The following is a 24740-nucleotide window of genomic DNA, read 5'->3' as shown; positions in this document are numbered from 1 at the left end:
AGGGAACCCAAAAATTGGGAGCTGTACTTGAGAGAGTACTTTACTGACTAATGTTTGCACAAGTTTATTGTTTTGTTCTGATTCTCAATTTTGCAGGGCCCTCACGATCAAAGCCAGGTTTAAGCCCAACACAACATCTTTCATGCTCAAAGCATTCTTCTCTTCTGGACTAAATAAAAGATGGACGACCAGTGGTGATCGTTTCTGAAGAGTCTACTACTCAATACTTTGACAAAAAAGATCCATCATGCTGGCCAATGTTAGCAAATGAGTGCAGTGGAACGGTAACTATGTCAACAAATATTTCAGCTGTTTATGAGTATGATTTGTGAGGCAGTTAAAAAATGGATATGGGCGGATGATCCATTCCCACACTGGACATTCATACAGTTTTTCCAGCCACTGAGTGCGTCATCCATGTTCGGCCTCTCTAACCGGTTGATATTCTTCTCTAACACTTAGCTGATGAGAGGAGCAGAAGGCGAAGAGAGCAGAGGATATGTAGAGCGAGTGTAAATGAGTGAAATTGAGAACTGAGAGCAATCACTGATGATCCAGTGCAAAGAGGTGCATGTGACCACGGGAGGCCGAATATTCATATTTTCAGGACTGTGAGAGGAAAATAGAACCCCGCAGAGAGAGCTGCAGTTCTGCAGGCAAGTCTACACGACACTGAGGATGGGTTCTATTGTGAACAGATAAGGGCACGGCCTGACTTTACAGACTCCACAAAAACGCTACTTTCTTGGTTGAAATTCAAGGACATTCTTTCCACTTATTTCAATCTCAATATAAAAAAAAGATACACAATACAGGACTGGCATTTTTGACCACGACTCAGGACAAGACATGTTTCTCTGATATTATCTCTTTTTCGCTGTTGTTAATTTAGGTTTACTGTGAAGGCCACACTGAGATGGAGTCGGTTCCGTCCACACAAGTTCTGTGTCAGAGAAATCAGGTCCAATAAGAGAATGCTACTTTCTCATATCCGGCCGGTCCACAACTAAAAGGTTGTGCTTTTGTTTCTTTACATGCATGTGTCATGACATCTTGTGTTTCTTTCCTACAAGAGCATAAACCGGTGACATGAACAGGTCTGGCATGTGAACTGCATTGTTTCTGTTTCGAGCATTCCTTGTGGCTTTGTCCAGACTCCTGAAACGGTTCCATTAATTTGTATATTATATTTTCAGTTTTTGAAAATAGCAAAACACAGGAACAGATAAGATGCACTTTTATGGGCAAGGCCAAAGAACCTTCGACAGGTCTCCATGCTTTCCTGGCTTGTACTCATGCACCGATTTTTTGGGGGCCGATACCTATTGCCGATATTTTTGAAAGTCCCAACACACCAACAGCTATTTTTACTGACTGTCTTTTCTTTTTTTCACAACTAAAATTTCACTTTTTTTAAACTTAATTACACAGACCATTCAAATATTACTTTACAACGCTGTATAGAAAACATAAGTAACAAAAGAAAGCGCTTTTCGTGTTTAATTGAAAAACGGTTTCATATAAGCTAAATAACTTTAATTCCCTTTTCAATGTACAGATCAAACCCACAGTGTAAACTTCACTCATCACTTTTTAAACAGCATAATTCTGCCTTTTTCTCAGACAGACTGCTCCTCTTTACATCGACATGTCCGGGGAACAAGTGTCTGGGGTTGAGGGGGACTATTAGTTGCTGAAAGCTCTGGTCATGACAACAAACACGTCTTCTCTTCCAAAACAATAAACTCCATTAGCCTTGGTTTCGCTAGCCACTGGTTTAATACTCCTTTTTTAGCCTCTTGGTAGCACTTGAATTCAGTGCAGTGATTTGAGCCCAAGTGCCTTGTTTTACTGCTGAAGTAGCATTAGAAAGAAGGAAAAAAGGTGAAAGAAGTCGACAATGCAACTTAACCAATGAATTTGCAGCCACCTCTACAATAAAATTCAATGACAAAAACGGAAAATAAACTGAGCGGTGGCAGAGTACATCTGTGGGGAAGTAACCATAACTTATACTTTTGTATCGTGACAACCTTACAAGAGTCATTGTTACATTGTCACACACTGAAAGATGGATGAATGTGACTTAGTAGGAAATAGCAAAGTTATGACAAACTTGGGGATTTTATTGAACATCTTATGTAAGTTCATTTGTGTTTCTCCATGCCCTGGGATCTACTGGAGGAACAGTTTTTTTTTCTCCTTAAATCACAGCCAAAGATTGCTATCCGGTTGTGCCAGGACGGGTTTAGCAGAAGCCTCTGCTGAGGAGAGTAATGTTTGGGATTGGTATCAGGTAGTAGGTCACAGGCCAAGCTGTAAAACTGCCAGGCTCATGAGCTATGGCAGAGATCACGCTGTCAGTGACAGTGAAGGACTGAATGTGAACTAACAGTATGTGGCTTTACTACTCACAATTCTGAGTCAAATGAGTCATACTGAGTGTCAACAGACTTCCTTACGTAAACACTGTCATAGATCACCATCACGATGACACAGTTGAAGCGTCGCCATGTTTTCCACAGAAACCAAAAACTTTGTCAAGAGAAATGGAGCCAGGAGTGGAAAAACAGGTCTGCAACTCTCTCCACTGCCGCATGTGTTTGACATTAAAAACAGGTGGATGGCTTTCAGATGGAAATGGTTTCGTGGCACTGAAGGTAACCTTAATAAACCTTGCAGTGGTCTGAGTATAAACCATCAGTTTCAGATGGTCCTCCAGAAGAAACGCTTTGGTTTAAAGGAAGGAAGATTCCTCACTCATTTCTGAAGGACACCCCACGATGAGTTGAATTACGGTGACGCAGGGAGGACTTCACTCCCTGCCCCCAAGATCACTTGTAAACTTAAAAACCTGCTGAGAGTGGAATGTTTCACAAGACAGTAAAACAGAAACACAATAGTGAGTTGGCTGTTGGCTGCATCATGTCTACGTGTTGGAGTGTGTTCTCATCACCGGAGACAAAATAAAAGACAGTTTGTTCTCCGTAGGCTTGAGTGTGATTCCTTCCCCTAAACATACTTGAAGATTCCATCAGCTGTAGGACCTATCCAGGGTGCCCCATGCCTGCCCCCCCAGGCAGGTGGGACAGGCTTCTCATAAAGGGGTTATGCAAAGAGAAATGAATGGATGAGTCCTCTGGAAGAGTTTACTGAAAACTCTACCAGAGAAAAAACAATTACAATTCCTGGAAACTGTCTCACATTCTTCCGTCGTTACTGCTCCATTCAATTGACTGAGGGTGTTTGCCAAGTAGAAAAACAGTGACTGACTCCTCCCATACGGAACTGTTGTGGCTACATTCTAAGTGAAGCAAAACGTGATGAATACGAAATAAAGCAGTGATTATTTTGGAAGCCAGAGCGGAGTGGAAAGTTGTGTAACAGCGTGGAGCAGCGTGTTCTCAACTTCTCTTGCTGTGCAACAGGCAGCAGCAGCAGCAGCAGTCGGTGGGTGGTGGTCGGTGTTCTTACCAGATGAAGTCCGTGCAGTGGCTGCAGAAAGTCGGCTGCTTGAAGAACCGGGCCGTGAACTTGTGGTTCTTCACTTCGTGGACGTTCTTTTGCCTCAAAGCGCCTTTGCGAGCAAACCTGTTGGCAACGTCCCCGTCTGGCGAATCGATCAAAGAAACATCTGCCATGCTTTAATTCTACTACAACGCGTCCTTCACAGGCTGCTTGGGTGTCTGTGGGCGTTTTCCAGTCGTCCGTGTGTCGGGGCGGCGGTCCACGGCGGAGACACTGTACTCACTGGCGTAGGGCTTCCCCCTGTCTGTGGACTCCACTGACAGCTCCAAGCACCGTCAATGTCCGCGGTCCAACTCGTGGCTCACTTCCGCTAAAGCTTCAAAATAAAAGTTGCTCGCTCTGTTTTTAATTGAACTCTTTCAAATTACAACATTTTGTAGCAATTGCCTTTGGACAGTATCTCGTTTTCCTTTGTGTTCTTGTTTACCATTAAACTCCACTCTCACTTTCTCTCTACATTCACAATATCATCAGCAAACATCATGGCCTTCCAAACCTCCATTGCTTCTTGCATGTTAATAAGAACTAGACTAGAATTAAAATAGACACACTGGAAAGCTCGTGATATTAATACGAGAGAGAGAGAGAAATAAACAGAGATTTTGTTTTTCAAACACACTTTATTTACATTTTAGTTATGTGACAATATGCATGAAGTGTGGAGTACAATTGTGGAATAAGGTCCCAATAATATCATGTAAGAAAAATGCTTAATGCAGGTCACAATTTCTAATATTGCACGAGAGAGAGAGAGAGAGAGAGAGAGAGAGAGACAGTATATGTGTCTGGAAATAGAACACAATAGAAAAGAAAATTTAAGTGCATTCCACAGCACAGTATATGATGTGATTATGTTCGGAAACACAATTATATTAAAATGCTATTAATAGTTATCATTTTTGTCACCAATATTTTCAATGATTAACTGACTGAAACTAACCTTGGCCTCCTCAACTCAACAGGGATTTTACTATTATTATGTCATGAAACAACTTTTGTTCATCGGTCACCTGTTAAATTTGTGTCAAAAATGCGAATGTATCTGCAGCCTTATTTGTGAATCTTGCAATCCTATTCTAGAATTTCTTTATAGTTTCAATTTTAGTTTCAGAATGATTCAGAATTGTCACAATGAGTCCGGGTTCCTGAAATGAAATTTTTTTTTTTTTGTTCTTTTCTTTTCTCCAGTCTAATGATTAATTACCATAAACTTGTTGTCCTCATGCAAAGTTTGATTTTGAATTGTTTCTTATTTGTAATTTTAAGTTAAGGGCACTTAGTAGTAGCTAATGTATTTATTTTGAAATCACTTCCTGGTTGTTGTGGTTTGTTTACTTTCGCGTGTATTGGCTTCGCTTCCTCGTTCTCCGTCTGATGTCACTGGTCTGTGGGTGAGAAGGACCCAGCCCCTGTCCCGGGTGAGAAAACCAGGACACAGGCGCCAGCCAGTGGCCAGGCCGAGTATCACTATTGGGAACATGCACGAGAGCAGGGAAGGTTCAGTTGGACTGCAATATAATAATGGTTATAACCCACGGAGAAAAATAGAACGGGATTTGATCAGGGGAAAGTAAAACACTATCTAAGTCCGCATCTAAGGACCCAGAGACGTGCAGGTCGGATCAGAGCCGACCCTTCTCATCCTGGACATGGACTGTTTGTTCCTCTTCCCTCTGGCAGGAGGCTACGGTCCATCCAGACCAGAACCTCCCGTCACAGGAACAGCTTCTTTCCCTCGGCTGTCAGACTGTTGAATTCATTATTTTATTTTATTTTATTTTATTTTTTCTGTCAGCAGTTAATTCCAAAACACGTTCCTAGTTGATTCTGTTTCTGATGGATGGAACACTTCTTGTTTGTTCTAATGTAACAACGATAGTCGATTCAGAAGTATTTTTAAACAGTATTTTAGAAAGATGGCCTGGTTATTTTAAAAGTATCTTGTTAGCCAGGAAACAGTGGACACTGGTTTATGATAAATGATATAATAATGTTTTGCTTCACTGCTGCACAGGCAGTGTGCCTGGAGGACAACTGTGATTTCAGCTTGTCAGAACATTTTAGGTCTTCAGCAGAGAAGCTGTGCATAAAACATAGTTTATTCTATCCAACAATTCAGCTCATGCGATGTCTAGTTTGTCTCCAGTATGAAAACAACGGATCCTGGACAAGGAAAATCTGGATGTGAATGATACCAGGGTTTCACGTTCAGCCGTGTGAAAGGTCACAAGCAGCTTGAGGTCCACAGAGCTCAGCAGGTATCAGAGAGCTTTGTTGAGAGTAAAAGTCCACGATCATAATCAATTTCTGACAGTAAAATGTCATTACACACTTATATTCATAGCTAGACATTGACTAATGATACAGTCAAATCTCGCCATGACCCTTCAAGGAGTTGACATGGACGCGAGCACCCATCTGCAATGATATTATGAGCCCATATATTCTGCTGTGACTTGTCAGCTGCAGCCTGATGTTGAACTTTTGGTAAATAGAGCAACTATGATCTTTGCACCAAATCAATACTGTTTCAGTCAGACTCCTGATTGGATGATTCCCCGAGCAGATCATTATTTATCTGGCTTCAGTACTGAGGGCAGTGTGGAGACTTCACTTTCAACATGACAGCGTTGAAACTGGCTTTGCTGCTCATAAGCCAAGTGGCTTTGTACGGGAGCGTGACATCCAAGAAAGGTAAAGAAGAGGGCCGCTTTCCTTTCCTTTTCCTTTGCTGCTGTCTTGGCATCGAGTTTAAAAGCGAATGTAATTCTATCAGAACAGGTATGTGAGGTAATGGTTAGCGCAGAAAGATCACTTGTTGGATTCCAGCTTGAGGCCACTCGTGGAGTGAACTTGTGGTCCTTTTGCAGAACTCTAGTTTTATTGGAATAACTTCACATTCCGACAGCATAAAATATGCTGACCCCTGTAATCCTCTGAAATATTGGATTTCTTCAATGCTAGTGATTGAAAAAAAGTCATTTAACTGTCCCAGAAACTTAAATTATACTGAACTAAGTACGGAAATATCTTTCAATGTTTTCATGTTTATTTTATTTCTGTATTATGGTGCTCCTATCTCCTGTTTATTGGATTAATGGAAAGACAAATTTAAACACATCTATGATGTAATGGAGACTAATATGAATCAATGTCTAAAAATAATTCAACACAATTTAATATTTGACACAAGAACGATCAAATTTAAGTTGAATCTGCAAACATTTATTCTACTTCTATCCTGAAAATTTCTTTCCATCAATCTCATTTACTCTTTTTCATCATGGATGGATCACGTTGTAACAGGGTGCTGCTGGGTTTATAGGCCCAAGAAATGTTCTCTGGTAAAGAAAGATTGTATATGAATGAATCTACCAAACCTACATTTTCAAATGAATCCAAATAAACACGCCAAATCCTCAGGAATGAAACAAATACAAAACAAACCAGTAATTTTCATTTATGCACATCACAAACGACTAAAAAGTGAAGGCTTTTTGACAGTCTACATTTTTCTCTCTGTCTCCAGTGTGTGGTCGCCCTCCTATCACAGATGGCATCGATGAGGTGAGACTGAAGCGAGTGTATGAGGTCGGGGAGGAGGTGACCCTCACATGTGAACAGGGGTACCTCCCCTCCACCACAACACCTCGGAGGATCACTTGCACCGGCACAGGAGACTGGACAGCATCAGATCTGCTCTGCACACGTCAGTATTAGCTCCAAAAAAATAAGGTTTTGATTATTGTTATACTTGTCCAAAGGCAGTCTGATAAACAATTCATCTCTCTGGTGCGAGGATGTTGGTGCTACTTGATGCTTGACATGTTTAATTTAATATCTTGTGATACTAGAAGTGAATTGTTTTATCTTCACCTCAGCAAAAATGTGTGCCATCCCTCGACCCCTGCAGCCCTTAGCAATGGGGAGGACGGAAGCCCCCTTCAAGAGCATTCTCAATTTCACCTGTGATGACGGGTAAGAAGCAAGAAAAGCAAAACACGATGTTCAATGCCATTTATCCCTCATTTGTTTTTTCACTGTGCTATTTGCACCAAGGTTTGTTTCACCAGTGGTGTCAGATAAGTGAGCGTGGATGAACCACCAAGGCTGTGCAGAGTTTTTTTTTTTGAAAGCAGACTCCCAGTAAGAGCCTGACAGAAACAGGAAATGTCGTGATTTAATGTCCGTAATGTCTTTTCAGATATGTAATGCAAGGAGCCAATGAAAGTCATTGCCAACATGATGGAACTTGGAGTCACACCCCGCCGCTCTGCAAAGGTAGTCAGAAGTGATTTGAGGTTTCATTGAATTAGTTGTTCAAGTCCAAAGATTTCAGAGACAGTGCCATCTAGTGGCATCTGAAAATCAGGACACTGTTTCATGACACCTCATCTACCCCACTATACTGTGTCATGAAACCGAGCCATTACTAGCAGTGCAGTTTAAAACTCAACAATAACTATGTTAAGGTTAGAAGGATGTTAAGGATGTGCGAAGACTAAATTACCGCTATGATTCTGCCTGCTAAAGCGGTGAACTGTCCGCTGCCGGCGCCCCCAAGAGACGGAAAAATAACCCATGACAAGACAGTCACCGGAAGCCACACTATTTATGGGCAAAGCTGGACGTACGAATGCAACCCACCAAAGGCCCCGAGCTTCGAAAGAGGATCCTGCAGGGCCGATGGAACTGTACCTGAGCCTCCAGTCTGCCGAGGTCAGCCGGTTTCATTTTCCCGCACCATTGAAATGTACCGGTGAATGATGTCAGATCAACGTTGCAGAGGTGAGCTGTCCAATCCCAACAAACATTCCAAATGGATTCATTACCTTTGCGGTGATGAGAACGCACAGCTACAAGGAGACGGTGAAGTATGGCTGCAACGAGAACTACGTTCTGGATGGGGAGGCTGAAAGGTTGTGCACAAACACAGGAAATTGGTCTGCTCCACCGGTCTGCAGAGGTGAATACATCGAGACTCTGTAACTGTAGAGCAGGACATTACCAGGGCGAACAATAGAGGAATGATTTCATTGTTGAACAAAGGGGAAGAAAGGCTAGTCAGGCTGACCGAGACATTCTCCCTCTCATGGGATTGGTACGCACCCCACAGTTAGGGCTTGTGATTTGAGGGACAGCAGCATGAAAATAGTCATGGTAAAACAAACCTAAAAATAAATTTGTCAGTTGGGGTGGACTGACAAGCCGTGTTGGATATTTCATTCCTGTAGTCAAGACCATGACAAGACCGAATCAAGACCACCGCATATACAGACCAATGAGGGGGTGAGATCAAAGTCAATACAAAATACATAGTTATAGTCTGACAGTCATATAGAAAGGCACTTTTATTCCTTACTGCAAAATAAACAGTGGTCATTTTTCCAAAATAAATCAAGGAATGAAATGCTTATCGCAGGAACTGGCTTGTTGTCTGTTCTGTTTGGTCTGGTTCAAAGTTGATATAGTGATCACTGAAATCACGGTCATTCCCCCTCAGCACCCTGCAAGGTCAACATCAAACGTGGTCGGATTTTCTACAACTCTAAGAAGCTCTGGATCGCAGACTTGAAACCCAACAGAGTTCTTCATGGGGAACATGTGGTCTTCTACTGCATGAACAAAGAAGACAGGTGTGGCTATCCTGTGGCCAGCACATGCCAAGATGGGACTCTGCCCATCCCACAATGCTTTGAAGGTGAGTGCTAAAAACGGTTGAGAACGCTGAGGTTTTCCAGGTCTATTTTTTCCATATTACTTTTTTTCTTTTTCTTTTTCAGAACCTGGAAAAGTGGAGTACACCCTGAGACCTAAATCCCTTCCATCAGAGATTGCGATGTGTCAGTCGACCGCCGTATAAAAACTCTTCATGCACCCTGGATCTGCTATCGATTGACTCAATTCAAATGTTGTGAATTTTCTGTGACTGTGAAAGTAATAAAGGAAGTTAAACTATCTAAGAAGGTACTGTCGCATACATTTTGATGAACAATCTTACTGAATGTATTTAAGCTGGTGGCGACGACATCCCAGAAGCAACATGGTTCACTGAGTCCCACAGTTGTTAGTAAAAGCAAATGTCAGCGAGCTGGTGAAGCAACAGCCAAATCTTGATGCTCACATTTCAGTTAAATGAGGAAGACATGGGCGTAAACCTGATTCAAATCGAATACTCAGCAGAATCCAAATTTGAAACATCAGTTCCTTGTTCGTATGAAGCAAATGAATACCTGTTAAACATTACAACTAATTTCCAGGAAAATTTCAATGAAAAAAATACAAAAAGAGGCAGCAGACGTGTACCGGCAGGCCAAGCGTGCCACTTGCCGTGCAGTCTTGGATGCAAAAACTCGGGTCTGGGAGGAGTTCGGAGAGGCCATGGAGGAGGACTATTGGTCAGCCTCGAAGAAATTCTGACAAACCGTCCATCGCCTCAGAAGGGGGAAGCAGTGCCTCACCAGTACTGTTTACAGCGCGGGGGGGAGACTGCTGACCTCGACTGGTGATGTTGTCGGGCGGTGGAAAGAATACTTCGAGGGTCTCCTCAATCCCGCCGTCACGTCTTCCATTCAGGAAGCAGGGACTGAGGACTCAGACGACTCTCTCATCACCCGGGCCGAAGTCACCGAGGTTGTTCGTAAGCTCCTCGGTGGTAGGGCCCCGGGGGTGGACGAGATCCGTCCTGAGTATCTGAAATCCCTGGATGTTGTAGGGCTGTCGTGGCTGACACGTCTCTGCAACATCGCGTGGCAGTCGAGGACAGTGCCTCTGGATTGGCAGACCGGGGTGGTGGTCCCCCTGTTTAAGAAGGGGGACCGGAGGGTGTGTTCCAACTACAGGGGGATCACACTCCTCAGCCTCCCTGGAAAGGTCTATTCCAGGGTACTAGAGAGGAGACTTCGGCCAATAGTCGAACCTCAGATCCAGGAGGAACAGTGTGGTTTTCGTCCCGGTTGTGGAACACTGGACCAGCTCTATACCCTCCATCGGGTGCTCGAGGGTTCATGGGAGTTCGCCCAACCAGTCCACATATGCTTTGTGGATTTGGAGAAGGCGTTCGACTGTGTCCCTCGCGATGTCCTGTGGGGGGTGCTCCGGGAATATGGAGTACGGGGCCCTCTGCTAGGGGCTGTCCGGTCCCTGTATGACCAGAGCAGGAGCATGGTTCGCATTGCCGGCAGTGAATCAGACCTGTTCCCGGTGCATGTTGGTCTCCGCCAGGGCTGCCCTTTGTCACCGGTTCTGTTCATCACTTTTATGGACAGAATTTCTAGGCGTAGCCAGGGGTCGGAGGGGATCCGGTTCGGGAACCACAGAATTTCATCTCTGCTATTTGCGGACGATGTTGTTCCGCTGGCCTCATCGGACCGGGACCTTCAGCATGCAATGGGGCGGTTCGCAGCCGAGTGTGAAGCGGCCAGGATAAGGATCAGCACCTCCAAGTCTGAGGCCATGGTTCTCGACCGGAATAAGGTGGTTTGCTCTCTCCAGGTCGGTGGAGAGTTCTTGCCCCAAGTGGTGGCGTTTAAGTATCTCGGGGTCTTGTTCTCGAGTGAGGGAAAAGGGGAGCGTGAGATTGATAGACGGGTTGGTGCAGCGGCAGCAGTGATGCGGTCGCTGTATCGGACCATCATGATGAAGAGGGAGCTGACTCACAAGACGAAGCTCTCAATTTACCGATCGATCTACGTTCCCACCCTCACCTATGGTCATGAGCTTTGGGTAATGACCGAAAGGATGAGATCGCGGATACAAGCGGCTGAGATTAGTTTCCTCCGCAGGGTGGCTGGGCGCACCCTTAGAGATAGGGTGAGGAGTTCGGTCATCCGGGAGGAGCTTGGGGTGGAGCCGCTGCTCCTCCACATCCAGAGGAACCAGTTGAGGTGGCTCGGGCATCTGATCCGGATGCTCCCCTGGACGCCTCCCTGGGGAGGTGTTCCGGGCATGTCCTACCGGGAGGAGACCCCGGGGAAGACCCAGGACTCGCTGGAGAGATTATGTCTCCGGTCTGGCCTGGGAATGCCTCGGGATCCCCCGGGAGGAGCTGGAGGAGGTTTGTGCGGACCGGGAAGTTTGGGCTTCCCTGCTCCGAATGCTGCCTCCGCAACCCGACCCCGGATAAGCGGTAGAAGAAGGTGAAGGTGAAGGTGAAAATACAAATTCATAAAATGTGTAATGTATTGAGATTAATAAAATTCAATATAAAAACATTCAGTGCAAAAAAAAAGTCAGCTGCACCCTCAAGGACTTAAGGAACTCGCACAATGATTCAGCCAGTGAGATGCTGAGATAACTGCTCTGAAATGTCAACTAATGCCAGTAATTGAGAGGTATTTCATGTATTAGGACAATACAAACGCTGCCATTGGTAACTGCCGCTCTCCCAGTACAGAGCTCTGTCATTGCACTGGCACAGGATCATAATCCCTACCAACTGAATTTATTTTCACTACTTTTTACACTGCTTTTTCTTTAGTTGTTTTTTAGCGTGATACGTCTTTTATTTTATTTTCCATGAAATATAATTTAACTCAGGTAAACTTCATGATGCAGAAATCATTTTCTTCATGTAAATTTGCTTCCATGTTACTGAAATCTGAATTTTTGAGAAGGAGGAAAAACATACCCTCATGGGCAGAGGTCAAATACAAAAGAAGCTAGACTTGTTACCAACTGTCTCACTCATTTGCTCTGCTTACATGTGAGTGGACGGTGAACTTATTCAGAAGAGGCAGAACACAAAAGCTTGGCATTTTCCTAATCATGTTCAAAGTGGCACCCAGAGCCCTTTAGTTGTACGGCCTTTACATTAAATGCCATATCGGCACTGTTGCCCAGAGATGTAGGCTACAGAGACGTAAAATGTAGCGTTGCGTTTTTGGGTGTGATAGCTGGTGGCAGCATTGTTGTCCTCTGACCAAATGAAGGCAGGAAAGTTGAATTAAAAGGCCAGGGGTGTTAGTGATTCTTGTCACTAAATACGAGACTACTAGCAAACTCAATGTCAAGAAAGTTTCTATTTAAAAATGTGTTTTAAAAAAAATCACAAGAAAAAAAGCAGAATAATTGCATGCATTTGAAGGGGTTTTACCGCATTGAAACGCTTATGCGAAACTATCTATACTACATAGGCATAGAAAGTGGCAAAGAAAACGTCTCTTCCTCTATGTTTCAGTTTGAAAGGGGATTTGTGCTTAAAGATTGTTCCCTTCTGAGAAATCTGTGGCAGAAGTTGAATGTTGCAATGCTTCATTTCCTGTTAGATGTTGCAATATTTAATACCATTCTTATCTGCTGCCTGTTGCAAAAGTACAAACAGCAGCAACCGAAAATACAAAGACTAAAAGACTGCCAATAGGCAAGGAGCATACGGACATTTCAACATGGAGTTTTGGGGGTTGATCCAGCACTTCTGTGTCTTTCTACTTGTTTCAGCTCAGGATTATGAACATAACGGTAATGGCTTCATTTGACTATGAGATAGTATTTTAAGCAGAACACACTTCAGATTGACGTCTGAAAATCGGCTTGTTGTGTCACAGCATACAGGCATAGTTGTTTGGATTGACCATTGCAGGTATGAGTAAATAAGGCTCGCTCTGATCGGTACCCGAAATGCTCAAGGTTTCCAATAACACAGCCTTGTTTTAGTGTGGGTCATCTCACTCCCACTGAAACATGAGCAAGATACACAGTCTGTTCACCATTGGACTTTAACTCTCTAATACGTTGAATAGGAATACATTTGAAAATGTAATGTGCTATGTTCCCAGCCGTATACTCAGACCGAAGTGGCTCTGCTCTGACTTGTTTTTAATGATCTAACTAGAGGGTCATCTTTATGGTTTTATGCATTGTTTTTGATTTGTGGATCATTTCGACTATCGATAATCTTCTAAAAGCTGGTCAAGTCGGTCAGATTTTACCGCAGTGTCCTCATTTTCTGAGACGGAACTCTCTCTCACCCTGTTTTTCAACCAGTGTTTTTCCTCAACAGTATGTGAGCAGCCAGAGATTCCACTTAATGCCGAGGTGGAGGCGCCGCAGAGGTTTTTCATTCCCGGAGCAGGGCTGGTTCTGTCCTGCAAAACGGGATACACCCAAGTGCTGGGTCCTCGTCGCATCGTCTGCAGTGCCTCTGGAACATGGTCTAAGACTAAACTCCAATGCAGGCGTGGGTCTGATTTGTTGCACCAAAAAGAAGTTTAAAATAATCCAGCAGTGTAAAAATACCCTTTAAATAAACAAATAAAAAAACATTTTTTTTTTCGAATTACCAATTTAACAAATGCTATCCAGTTTTTACATACATGGTGCTGCTAGTATAACATAGCTAAACATGCATGAAATGTCATATAAGCTGTCAATGTACATTAAAAGAGCATGGTATCAAGAGGTTGGACATTTGAGTCCAATTTGAGGAACCCCTCAGTTTGGGCCCCTCCTGGATTGTGCCAAAAGCAATGTTTCTGACGTAACCCATGCAATATTCTCTCTTATAGCCATTGTATGTCCTTATCATGGGGACTTGTCGAACGGACATGTGTACTATGAGGGTAACACATACCAAAGTACAGTGAACTACACCTGCAATGAAGGGTAAAGAAGATCTTAGAAGTGGTTTAGTGAGGGAAACCTGTAAACAAGCTGGTTATTGAATATCAATGGTTGTGCAGGCACATTTTACTTGGAGACGACGGTGCAGTTTGTCTGGCTAATGGATCCTGGAGCACATCTGTACCTGAGTGCAAGCGTAAGTAATTCAGTAGTACCTATGTAACACATAATGAAGAGCAGCATGAAAGATCTGAACGTTGTTGTTTTGCGTTTTTCCTGCATTAGGAAAGTAAATGTATTGTCTTGTAAAAGCAAGAATGCCTCATTTGCTGAGCTAAATCATTCAGTAAATACTCCTTTATTTCCTTTAAGTGAAATGATAGGGAGAAAATCATTGACTGAAATGTTGTACAACTACAGAACATTCAGACCCCTTGTTGGTTTCATAGTGATCCCATTTCTGCATGCTCAAACCACCAAATACTACTGTTAACAACAGGAAACCTGGAGTATTCTATGATCTAGCGAAAAAAATTCAACTTGTGTCTCTTCTTGTAGCCGTGTCCTGTGGGCTCGCCCCAATTCCACGGTTCGGGATGATCATTTACGACAGAGCGGTCAAAGATGACGTAACTCCATATGGCACCAGGGTTACGTACCAATGTTTGCCTCCATATGCTGTCTTTGGTAACACAAAAGCACACTGCACTGCCCAGGGGTTCTGGACTGAGACCCCCGAATGTCGAGGTATGCTGCTAAAGAGTTGTGTGGGGAGTGTTTTTAGCTGTATAATAAAGTGTTATTAGATGCAAGTTCATTTCACTTCTGTTTTCACTGCTGAGACTTGTGAACAGACAGGAAGGATTTGGGAATTTCCTTCTCCCATTCCTCCTTCTTTCCAAAAACATACAGTAAATGATGACTACATTTTTTTGAGAGTGTCAGTGGTTGTCTATAATTGCCCTCGAATATTAAAATACAAATGAATCTTGAGCCAGATTATATCTAACTATCCTTAGATGGATAATTGTTGATTTATAAAGACGAATGATGGCAAATGCCTACTTAATGAAGACCTCAATCCTGACTTGACAGTGGTGACCTGCCCTCCTCCACCGCCCATTGACAAAGGATATGTGCTGGACAACGACATCAAAGACTATTTCTTCATGGATACGGTAGGGTACGACTGCTTTGGGGATTATGTCCTGGAAGGCAGCCACCGGATTACGTGCCAGAAAAACGGACAATGGTCACAAAAGCCATCCTGCAAAGGTAGCAGTTGTTGTTGATGGCTCTGTCCACAAATATTGATGCCTTCTCAACGCATTCCTTGCAGCTCCTTGCGAAGTTGGAATCGCAAGAGGACGGATATTATATAAAGAAAAAAAGATCTGGATTGAAGATCTGAAGCCCAACATGGTGGCGCACATGGACCTAGTGTCGGTGTACTGCATGGACCAGGCCAGGAAGTGTGGATATGCAGTTCCAAGTCAGTGCATTGATGGGACTCTCATCATTCCTGGCTGCTTCCGAGGTGAACCTTCTGTTAACAGCATGGCTTCCCCAATAAGTTATTTACAATGCACATAAGACAAGCCTGACATGACGTGTCTGTATTAACTAATCGTCTGATCTTGCTCTGTTCTAGAACCCAGTATAATGCAATACCATTTCCAAGCATCCCTCCCATCTGAAATCCAACAATGCTGAAGAAACAGGACATCACTTCTTTTGTTGATATTGGATTGCAATAAAATAGATCTAACCTGAGGATTTATGGAAGATTTATTTGTACTGTTTTCCTTACACATGTTCATTGATTAAATATTATGTGGAACTGATCCCTGGTTATATCTGACTCATCTACTCTGTCTAGCTATGAGCTGTATCGCATTTAGAAAAAAAAAAGAAGAAATAAAAAAATTATATATATATGTTATGTTAATATGTTAATTGTGATGCATGAAATGCTGCAAAGATGACCTTCCGGCATAGAGCGCCATCAAGTGACCAAAGTAACCTAACATCTGTAGCGGCGTGGGGAGTTCAGCAGCGCATGCGCGTTTCTGAGGGGAAACGTTCTTCAGGACTACGTTAAAGTCATCTTTCGTTCACTGTGAAATCAACAATGAAACGTTCGCATTCGTGGAACTGACGTTACAATAGGTAACTCGGCATTTCTTGGATTTCATTTTTTTAAAACAGGATATTGATCATTGATATTCTATATTTATTTCAAATGTGTTGATATATTTTAGAATTTCACGTTCCGAGCATGAATGGGTTGATCACTTTCCTATGTATTAAATATTTTACACACTTATTGTAATGATACATTTGACTGGTACAATGAAACGAATGGAGAGAGCAGTTTTGAACATTTGTAATAACAATGAGTCCGTTCGGTCAGACCAGTACAGTAGCACGGGCTCCGAGTCTTTTCGTAATATCGCGAGATTCGCGAATCGACGCTCTCTTCACGTCCAGCATGGCGGCCTTGTACGAAGGCTACACGTTGTGTGGACTTGTTCCATCTCGTAGTCAGTCACTTTCTGGCATTCAGGGGATTGAAATAGAGCGAGACAACGATCATGTTATCGTCACTGACTCGACTCGATCTGTCACCCTCTACAAGGTACCGTGTCTCCGGTTTTACCTGAGTCTCCTGACAGGGGCCACAGACCACTACCACCTTAACGACTCGTGTTAGCGAGTTGGTTCAGTCTTGATAATAATAAACATTCTCGTGCATTATGATTAGGACCAACACACACGCGGAGCCTAAAGTCTGCTAGAACACATTTCACTGTATGGATTCAGGTTAACCTTTTAAAAGTGTGTATGTGTAATTGCACAGACGCGCTAGCTAGCATTAGCGAAAAAAACTACCGAAATAAGAGCGATCGCTAATGTTGTGTTGCTCACCATATGAGTTACTTCTTTGCACGTGACCACGCAATGCAATTTGCGCGATTTCATCTGGTATATTGTTTCGCCTTTGTTAGCTCATCTGTTCGCCTATTGAACATGCAGACAATGGTAAATGGTTCATATGACAAAAACAATTGTGTAAATATTTAGGACACTAAAAGGATGACAAGCTAATGTCAATTGGAGTTGTTGATCATCACTGCTCAGATTCCTATTAGTTAAGATTAGATTACATGTAGTGTTTTTGTTTGATTTTGGGCTGACATGAAAAAATAAAACTTGTATTTCCATGAGCTCACATGGACACAAATTTCTGCTGATGCCTGATCTTAATTTCCACAGCAGCGCAGTATTTATACCATGATCTGTGAGACCAAGTGCCCAGTGATGTTTATCAAGTGCTTGTTTTTGTTTCTCTTGAAGGTGTCAGACCAGAAACCTCTTGGCAGCTGGACTGTGAAGCAAGGGCAGAGTTTAACTTGTCCAGCAGTTTACAACTCAGAGTCCAAGGAATATGTGGCTGTTACAGACAAAAAGGTTAGTCTTTATTAGTAAATGAAAAAAAGAACTAATGTTATTTTCTTGGCTAAATTGGAATACATTTTATTACGTATTAGAATCTAAAGAATCTGATCTAAATAACCATTGTCTGTTTTAAAGGTTATCAGGATATGGAAGGATGAAGACATGCTCCTTGATAAGACTTTTAAAGCAACAGTAAGTGTGAATGAAAACATGTTTTTGGGTGCTATAAATTAAGTCTAATCATGAATGTGACTTATTTCATTATTATATTGGCAGGCTGTTTAAGAAGATAGTAGAATCTTCTACTCGGCATCATTACTATTTACAGCGGTCGGAACTACGCTGTATAATCATCTAATTTTACATTCGTATCATACTTACTCAAGAAAATAAATCTTGATTTTAGTCAAGATACATATCTTCACAAGACACACACTCCCAGCTTCCGCTTGTGTAATTTCTGCTGAATTAAATATTTTAAATTTTGCAGGTGTCTTCTGATATCTGGCGCCTCCATTGTGGTTGTGGAATGGAGCCAGTTGTCCTATTCCAAAATGGAGCCGTAAGACTACTTGATGCTCTCCTAACTGCACCTCAACAGACCATAGAAGACGTCTTCACTCCGGAGGAGACCATCAGGTTGGCAACACTCAACAAAACAGTCAGTGTCGATCTGGAATTGTTGGTTCTGTGCTAATTTGTAAGAATAAGACAATATAAGTGTAAACAAGGATTTCTATCGCAGTGCATGTACAATGCATAATGCTAAACAATATTAAATTTGTAATTGTAGGACACTCTCTGACTCTTTCTCCTGTCCATTATCTGTGCCTTTCTTCTTTTTTCATATTTATTTCCTCTCAGGTGGAGCACCAACATAGTAGCTGAGACACAACAGTTTGTCATCTTCACGACTGAGCAGGTAGCTATTTACTTATCACTTCATTACTTACTGTATTTGTTTAAATATCGTCTTTGTGCATCTATGTCTTTCCACAGAAGGGAGATCATTTTGTCTACCTACAGAGACTGAATCTCAATGATCTTCAGCGGTACAGGCTGGAGAGAGAGGAGCCAGGGCTTTCTCCGCTCAGCTTTTCAGCCTGCTGCAAGGATCAGCACGTTTACCTTCTTTGTCTATGTGAGTACCATGTTCTATATAAGCAGCCAGGCTTTATAATGTCCATCAGATATTGTTATCCAACACACGTAAATGTAACTTTATCCATTCACTCAACACATTCTGTTTCTGTGGTGTAGATCCAAATGGTAATCTGTATCAGAGCGTCATCCCTGTGCGGAGTCAGGGATCCGATGAAGCCACTCATGCTCTTCCCCGGAATTTGCTTCTAAAGCTTCCCGTCAATGAGGGTTTTTTGGAGGCAGCATCAGTTAAGATCCTGGACGAAGCTCACATCGCTGTAGTTGGCGTACCACACCCCTCTGCAGGAGCTGGAAAGGGTAAATTGTGAATGTATTCCTACCTTTGCCATTGTTCAAGTGTCTTATTTTCTCATGTAATGCTCTGTGTAATCCGATGAATTGAATTGTCATTCCCTGCCAGACTTTCTCTGCATTTGGAACACAAATTTCCAGACACTTCAAGCTGGAAAAGAAATGGCCGGAAAAATCTATGGGCAGGTATAGAAAGGTCTTACCATTTATCAGGTCTTATCGGTTTAGCATTTTGCATCCAAAACAGATCACATCCCCAACCAGCTTGGTCTGTTGTTTGAATCTGTTTTGCTGAAAAGAATGTCCTGTTTTGTAATTTTCTTGGCCAAGGTTCCCTCTCCTCCCAGTTCTTGAGTGCTGATGGAGGACAGTATAACCGTGGTAGAGCGATGATTCTGCTTGTGACTGTGAAAAGGCTACCTATCCCTTCTCATTGTCTCAACAGCAGTATACAAGTGTACACTTTGATTGTGTTCCATATGCATCTTATTTTCAACAGCATTTTTTTTCTCATAAAGTTGTGGAGTTATTCCAACAAGTTCTTCATTCCTCATGGTAAAACCCTGTCGGTGATCCCGTACGAGTGCACCAAGTCCTCCCTGGCATCGGCACTGGGGAAATTAAGTCAGGCCAAGACAGAAGGTAAATTTAAATCCTGTCCAAACAAGCAATACTCCGCCTTTTTCCACTGCTGCCCCTTGTGTGTTCAGTCTCATCGATATGTTTTCTTTAGGATCTAAAGCTCCGGCCTCTATTCCGTCATGGAACACCATTCTTCATGGAGAAGTGACTCCACCACCAATAGCTATACAGACACGTGAAACGGTAACGCTAAAGAATGCTCTGATTACATTGTAATATAAATGTAGAGTATTCATATGCTAACATTATTTATTCATGTCACTACTAGTTAAGCCAGAAGCATCAGTGGAAAGGCAGGATGCATTGAATCTTCTTTTGAATTTTCTAAATTGTGTGAATCCGAACGAAACTGAATCTACATTCAGTCTAGCGCTGCAGGGATTGGTCATGTGTGATCTGATGGGTGGAGAGTTCAAGTTTATGATTGAAAAACAAAAAGCGTTGCTGTCTGCACAGAATGAAGTGATGAACAAACCAAAGAGTTTGTTCATCACTGGAGCGCTTCCTCCCTGATGTTTGCTGATGTGATGCTGATGTGTACAGGTTCAACTTCATCCTGGTTTCAGACTTTAGGCTTTTTAATTGTGATTGTAATTGTGATCAGAAAGCCTCTGTCAATCATCATCATCATCATCATCAGCCTAATAATAATATCTCCCAGCATATGATTTGTTTCTCCATATGACACCAACTAAGTATAAAGTTAATCCTAAAATCTTTAAAATGCTTTTCTTTTCCTGAAAGATGTTGTTGGAAAATCTTCCAATTTAATGAGATGCCACTTAAAATAGAATATGTTGTATCTTATTCAAAGCTGTCATCTATGAAGAGTCATGTTCATCGTGATGCCTGGTCTTTTCTCCCATGGGAAAGTTTTATTTCCCTAGTGGTGATTAATGCCTATTTCCAAAGTTATTTCAAAACATTACACTATATCATCACTAATCTTTTGCAGAGAACGCAACGCAAAAGTCAGTCGGCGGCCAGATTAACGCTGGATCAGATTCTGGAGCTCACCAAGGTGAAGACAGTGGCTCACTGAAATGAAATGAAATGAAATATTGTTGAATCGGAACTTCTAAAATCTCCTTTGTCACTGCAGTCGGCTTCTGTGGAGGAGGTGCAGAAAGCAGTAGATGGTTTCCTTTCCAGAGCATACATCCAGGATTTGCAGTCTTCAGTGGGACAGCTGGCATCATCTATAGTGTCTCGTAGTTTGGACGAGTCGTCCTTCTACCCTGCTGGCACGCTGGCGCAGCTCGTACGCACACAGTGTCTCTTCCACAGGTCTGTCTGAGAATTTCTGCCTGAATGGTTTCCTGTGAAAATCATGTTGCATCACAGGCATACAGCAGCAGCTTCTGAGCTTGTCTTGGATTGATTTCTGTTTGTTGTGGCCTCCTGCAGTGGCTGTCCGAACCTCGTGCTGCTGGCTCTGGAGAAGAAAGATTACTTCCTCTGTCAACTCTGCCTGCAGTTTTTCCAAGATATACCAGAAGCCGTCACCTGCACCTGTCTCAGAGCCTTCATTGGGTAAAGTGTGGAGTGTTTCCAGAACACCGAGTTTCAGTTTGTGTGTGTGGCTAATTCAGAAATGGTCTCTCCTGAACCTGCTCTGCAGCATGTCGGACACCGAGGCCAAGCAGGCAAACCTGGATGAAGGGAGCATCTCTTTCATGGAATCGCTGACCTCCTTGGAGCCGGACCAGGCTGATCTGCAGAATGGTTTTAGCGTGACGACTGTTGAGGACTCCATGGATCAAAACAGCGCAGCGGACTCTGACCGGAAGACCTCACAAGTAGATGACAACAGCAAGTCTTTGTGTTTTCAGAAACCAGTGTGTCCAGTGGGAATACACAAAGCTGCTCTGTTGTATCCTTCTCAATGTTTAAAATGTGGTTACGTCATTGTGTTATGCCCTCTCCAGCAAGGCCTTTTAATTTGATTTTGGATGCAGGACCTTTTTCAGAACATGTTTCTTTCACTCAGTCCGCTCAGAAATGAGATCCTGATGACAGCATACAGTGACAGTTTCCTCCTCCCTCATTTAAAAGACCTCTCATCTCAACATGTCATTGTAAGTTGAGTAATGTAATTGATTTTTCAGTATTATTAGTATTTACTCATTCTCTTCCAAACAGCTTTTTCTCCAGTATCTCCAGTTCCTCTATCTGAGGTACTCTCAGGATGCTGTGCCCCAAGATCTAGGATTTAGGTCACCCACCCTGCCACAGGTCTGTAGGAACATGTGAAGGATCGAGGGATGTGTTTTCCATGGTTTATAGTCTGATCATGTTGTCTTTTGATACAAACTGGTGCATCTATCTGACTCGCTTCATTTCCCAATTGTTGATATGCCAAAACCTCTGGTCTTATTTTTCTGCATAGATCATGGATTGGGTGTGTTTGCTGTTGGACTCCCATTTCACAGTTCTGGTGATGAGCCCAGAAGTCAAAGACCTTCTCATACGCCTCAAAAGCTACGTTCAGTCCCAGGTGCGCCCCTCATCTTTCTGTTGACTCTGTTAATGAGACGGGCCAGTTGGGAAGTAATACAACCAAAGATAGTCGGAGTGCTCTTCAAAATGTGAATTAAAAGCATCATGCAGTGATTCGTAGATCATGTAGAATATCAGCTCCTATTGACTGTGAAGGCCGCAACAATTCTCAAAACATTGGACCACTAGCAACACCTAAGTGTCAGAAACTCAAGTGTTTATATGCAGACGTTACAAACATTGTCTACAAAAAAATCACTTTTTTTGGGAGGAATTGCGAGGACTTGGAAGTAGTGATGGTTTTATATTATTGTCCTGATTTTCAGAGGCCACCAGAGGGCAATGTCTACTGTAAATAATTTGGACTTGAACTACCAATTCAATGGCTCTCATCTTTTCTAAACCAAGCGCTCCATAAATCTAGTATTTCTAAAATTATTTTAGTTGAATTTGTATTTCAGTGAATGTGTTATTTAGTTTGTTTGCTCATTCACTTTAAAATGTTCTGCTTAGATGTTTGAATGTCAAACTTGTTGAACAGAAAGTTGTTTGATCTTGATAGTGTTTTATTTTTCCGCAGGTGAAATTGTATTCCGAGCTGGGCAAGATTGAAAGCAGCCTCAAAGAGCTTGATAAAATGAAGACAAATAAGGATGCCGGACTGTATTCCATTGAAATTATTGAGCTGTTCTGAATTGTCGAGCATGTTGAGCAATCGATTCAATTTCATGAGGATACTGTTTCTATTTTTGCCACCTGAATCTGTTTTGCAACGAGGCGAAACATTTGAACAGAAGCTGTTGAAAAGTTTTGTACGTTTATGAACTGCCATTGGTGGATGATTTTATATATTAAAAAGTTCTGTTCCATTTGAGAGTGACTTGTCGGGGTTCATTTCACCCCTATTATAAATAACTTCAACAAGTAATGCTGTCCATTTTGTTGACTTGGTCTTCTTAATTCTTGATCATTACAAACAGTCCAAGCTATTGTGAAGCATTCCATTTACCCTGATCGATTGCTGTCTGCACTCTGTTTGTGGATGGATGGCTAAGACAAAGGACATCACCGAGGACCTGTAGCTGCACACAAGTAAGGAAAAGGCTATAAGGTGCTAACATTAAAAAACAAAAATCCTAGATGATCTGCTCAATGGAAAACCTTAGAGCGTCAGTGCCAGAGGAAGCCAAGAGTGACACCTGTGCTGGCCAGGGTGAGTGAGACAGGTGAAAGAGGGGATCACCTCCAGGCCATTCAGGTGAACCTGGTCTCTGCCTGTGGCAGCATTTCTCGTCCACTCTTGTATAGTCAGATGAACCAGAAATTGAAATTTCCCCCAGGCACCAGTGGGCATTTCCAATGACCCAAAACACACCACAATACTGGTAAAGAAATGGCTGGTGGACAAAAATTTGCGATGGCCCAGCCTGAGACCTGACCAATTGAGCTCCAATCCAATTGAGAAGCTGTGGAGGGAGCTAAAGATCATGGGTAATGACACGGAGACCCTCCAACCTGAAAGAGTTGAAGCTCATTGCTAAAGATGACTGGGCAAAAATACCTGAGGTGACATCCAAAAAGTTAGTCGGCAATTTATGTTTGATAGTTCTAATAGCCAATGAAGACTTTTCTATTGATTATTGAGACAATTTTAGACATGTCACTTTTTAGTTCAATGAACATAAGAGATGCATTTTTACCCATATTATTCATATGGGGGTATGAATCATTTTGGGCTTGACTACATATGACTGCATATATTAATAGCTGAACATAGTTTGAAGACTTCTGTTATTTAAACTACGTTTGTGTATATATTTGTGCCGTTGCCGTCATCACTTGGTTTAAATATAGATTCTAGTCCACATAATTATTACGCAAGCTTTTATAAATCGGTGCAGCTCATTGAAGCTGAATCTGTCCCATGCAATGAGGAAAAAAAAAATCGAAAAGTTCGTTGTCGGCAGGATTCGAACCTGCGCGGGAAGATCCCAATGGATTTCTAGTCCATCGCCTTAACCACTCGGCCACGACAACCTGCGATACATAGGGTATCGAGTGTCGTTTATAAACGTAGTCAGTGGTCGTGTTTAGTTCAGCGTCTTTGTATAGTACAGGTATATGATTTTTTTCTATAAAGCGCTTTGGTTCGAATCAGGCATAAGTTGCGACGCTAGAAAGATCTTCAGTCGCAGTTCCGAAAAGGGGTTAGTGGTAATACCACCCTTGTCTTTACTGTGAGGCGAAGGCCATAGTTTGGTCAGAAGAATGGTGAGATTAGACGTGTCTTTGTGGTCAAATGGTGCATTGGACGGATCGAAATGCTATAAAGACCACGTCTGTTGTGTATTCGCGTAATTCTAGCATGGTTTTTGATTCTAACTTGGAATAATAAGACACGTGACCATGTGTTAACTTCAGGCATGTTGCCGCAGTTAAAAACGGAAAAGGAACTTCCTGAAGTGTCTTTTACGGAGGCTGGCAAGGATTTTTGTGTCACGAATCAAGTTTATATTTGGTACATAAAGACATTTAAAACTACTTCTTCTTCTTAATTGTTGTATAAGTTAAATATTCTCTAAATATGTGAAGATGAT

At 42.4% G+C, this 24740-nt stretch overlaps 4 protein-coding genes and 1 non-coding gene across 5 annotated transcripts in view; 3 read left to right on the top strand and 2 right to left on the bottom strand.

The window, feature by feature from the left end:
* Positions 1-3784, bottom strand: part of LOC128753481 (protein kinase C alpha type-like) — a 91572-nt gene extending 87788 nt beyond the window's left edge. The window contains exon 1 of the mRNA XM_053855220.1: positions 3475-3784. Coding sequence (XP_053711195.1) covers positions 3475-3641 — 167 coding nt within the window. The 5' untranslated portion in view covers positions 3642-3784. The remainder of the gene's footprint in view (positions 1-3474) is intronic.
* Positions 3785-6114: 2330 nt separating this feature from the next.
* LOC128753482 (beta-2-glycoprotein 1-like) lies at positions 6115-9488 on the top strand. Its single transcript, XM_053855221.1, has 8 exons — positions 6115-6222; positions 7058-7237; positions 7410-7506; positions 7733-7809; positions 8062-8247; positions 8315-8494; positions 9032-9229; positions 9312-9488. The coding sequence occupies exons 1-8, from the start codon at positions 6150-6152 to the stop codon at positions 9389-9391; spliced, it is 1071 nt and encodes a 356-aa protein (XP_053711196.1). The 5' UTR covers positions 6115-6149; the 3' UTR covers positions 9392-9488.
* A 3350-nt stretch (positions 9489-12838) lies between these two features.
* Positions 12839-15920, top strand: LOC128754487 (beta-2-glycoprotein 1-like). The gene is made up of 8 exons (XM_053857142.1): positions 12839-12987; positions 13529-13705; positions 14034-14130; positions 14208-14284; positions 14647-14835; positions 15184-15363; positions 15428-15625; positions 15740-15920. The coding sequence occupies exons 1-8, from the start codon at positions 12915-12917 to the stop codon at positions 15799-15801; spliced, it is 1053 nt and encodes a 350-aa protein (XP_053713117.1). The 5' UTR covers positions 12839-12914; the 3' UTR covers positions 15802-15920.
* A 652-nt stretch (positions 15921-16572) lies between these two features.
* Positions 16573-23071, top strand: LOC128754163 (nucleolar protein 11-like). The gene is made up of 18 exons (XM_053856581.1): positions 16573-16726; positions 17446-17559; positions 17683-17739; positions 18038-18186; positions 18412-18469; positions 18547-18688; positions 18808-19008; positions 19112-19188; positions 19521-19644; positions 19736-19827; positions 20600-20665; positions 20747-20931; positions 21052-21177; positions 21266-21517; positions 21644-21722; positions 21787-21879; positions 22034-22141; positions 22724-23071. The coding sequence occupies exons 1-18, from the start codon at positions 16580-16582 to the stop codon at positions 22835-22837; spliced, it is 2184 nt and encodes a 727-aa protein (XP_053712556.1). The 5' UTR covers positions 16573-16579; the 3' UTR covers positions 22838-23071.
* A 1027-nt stretch (positions 23072-24098) lies between these two features.
* Positions 24099-24180, bottom strand: trnas-aga (transfer RNA serine (anticodon AGA)). Its single transcript has one exon. It is a non-coding gene; the product is annotated as a tRNA-Ser (tRNA).
* Between the last annotated feature and the right edge of the window lie 560 nt (positions 24181-24740).

The sequence above is a fragment of the Synchiropus splendidus genome, chromosome 2 (genome assembly GCF_027744825.2).
Source record: "Synchiropus splendidus isolate RoL2022-P1 chromosome 2, RoL_Sspl_1.0, whole genome shotgun sequence".
In the NCBI taxonomy this organism is placed as follows: domain Eukaryota; kingdom Metazoa; phylum Chordata; class Actinopteri; order Syngnathiformes; family Callionymidae; genus Synchiropus; species Synchiropus splendidus.
This window is presented reverse-complemented; position numbering and strand designations above follow the sequence as displayed.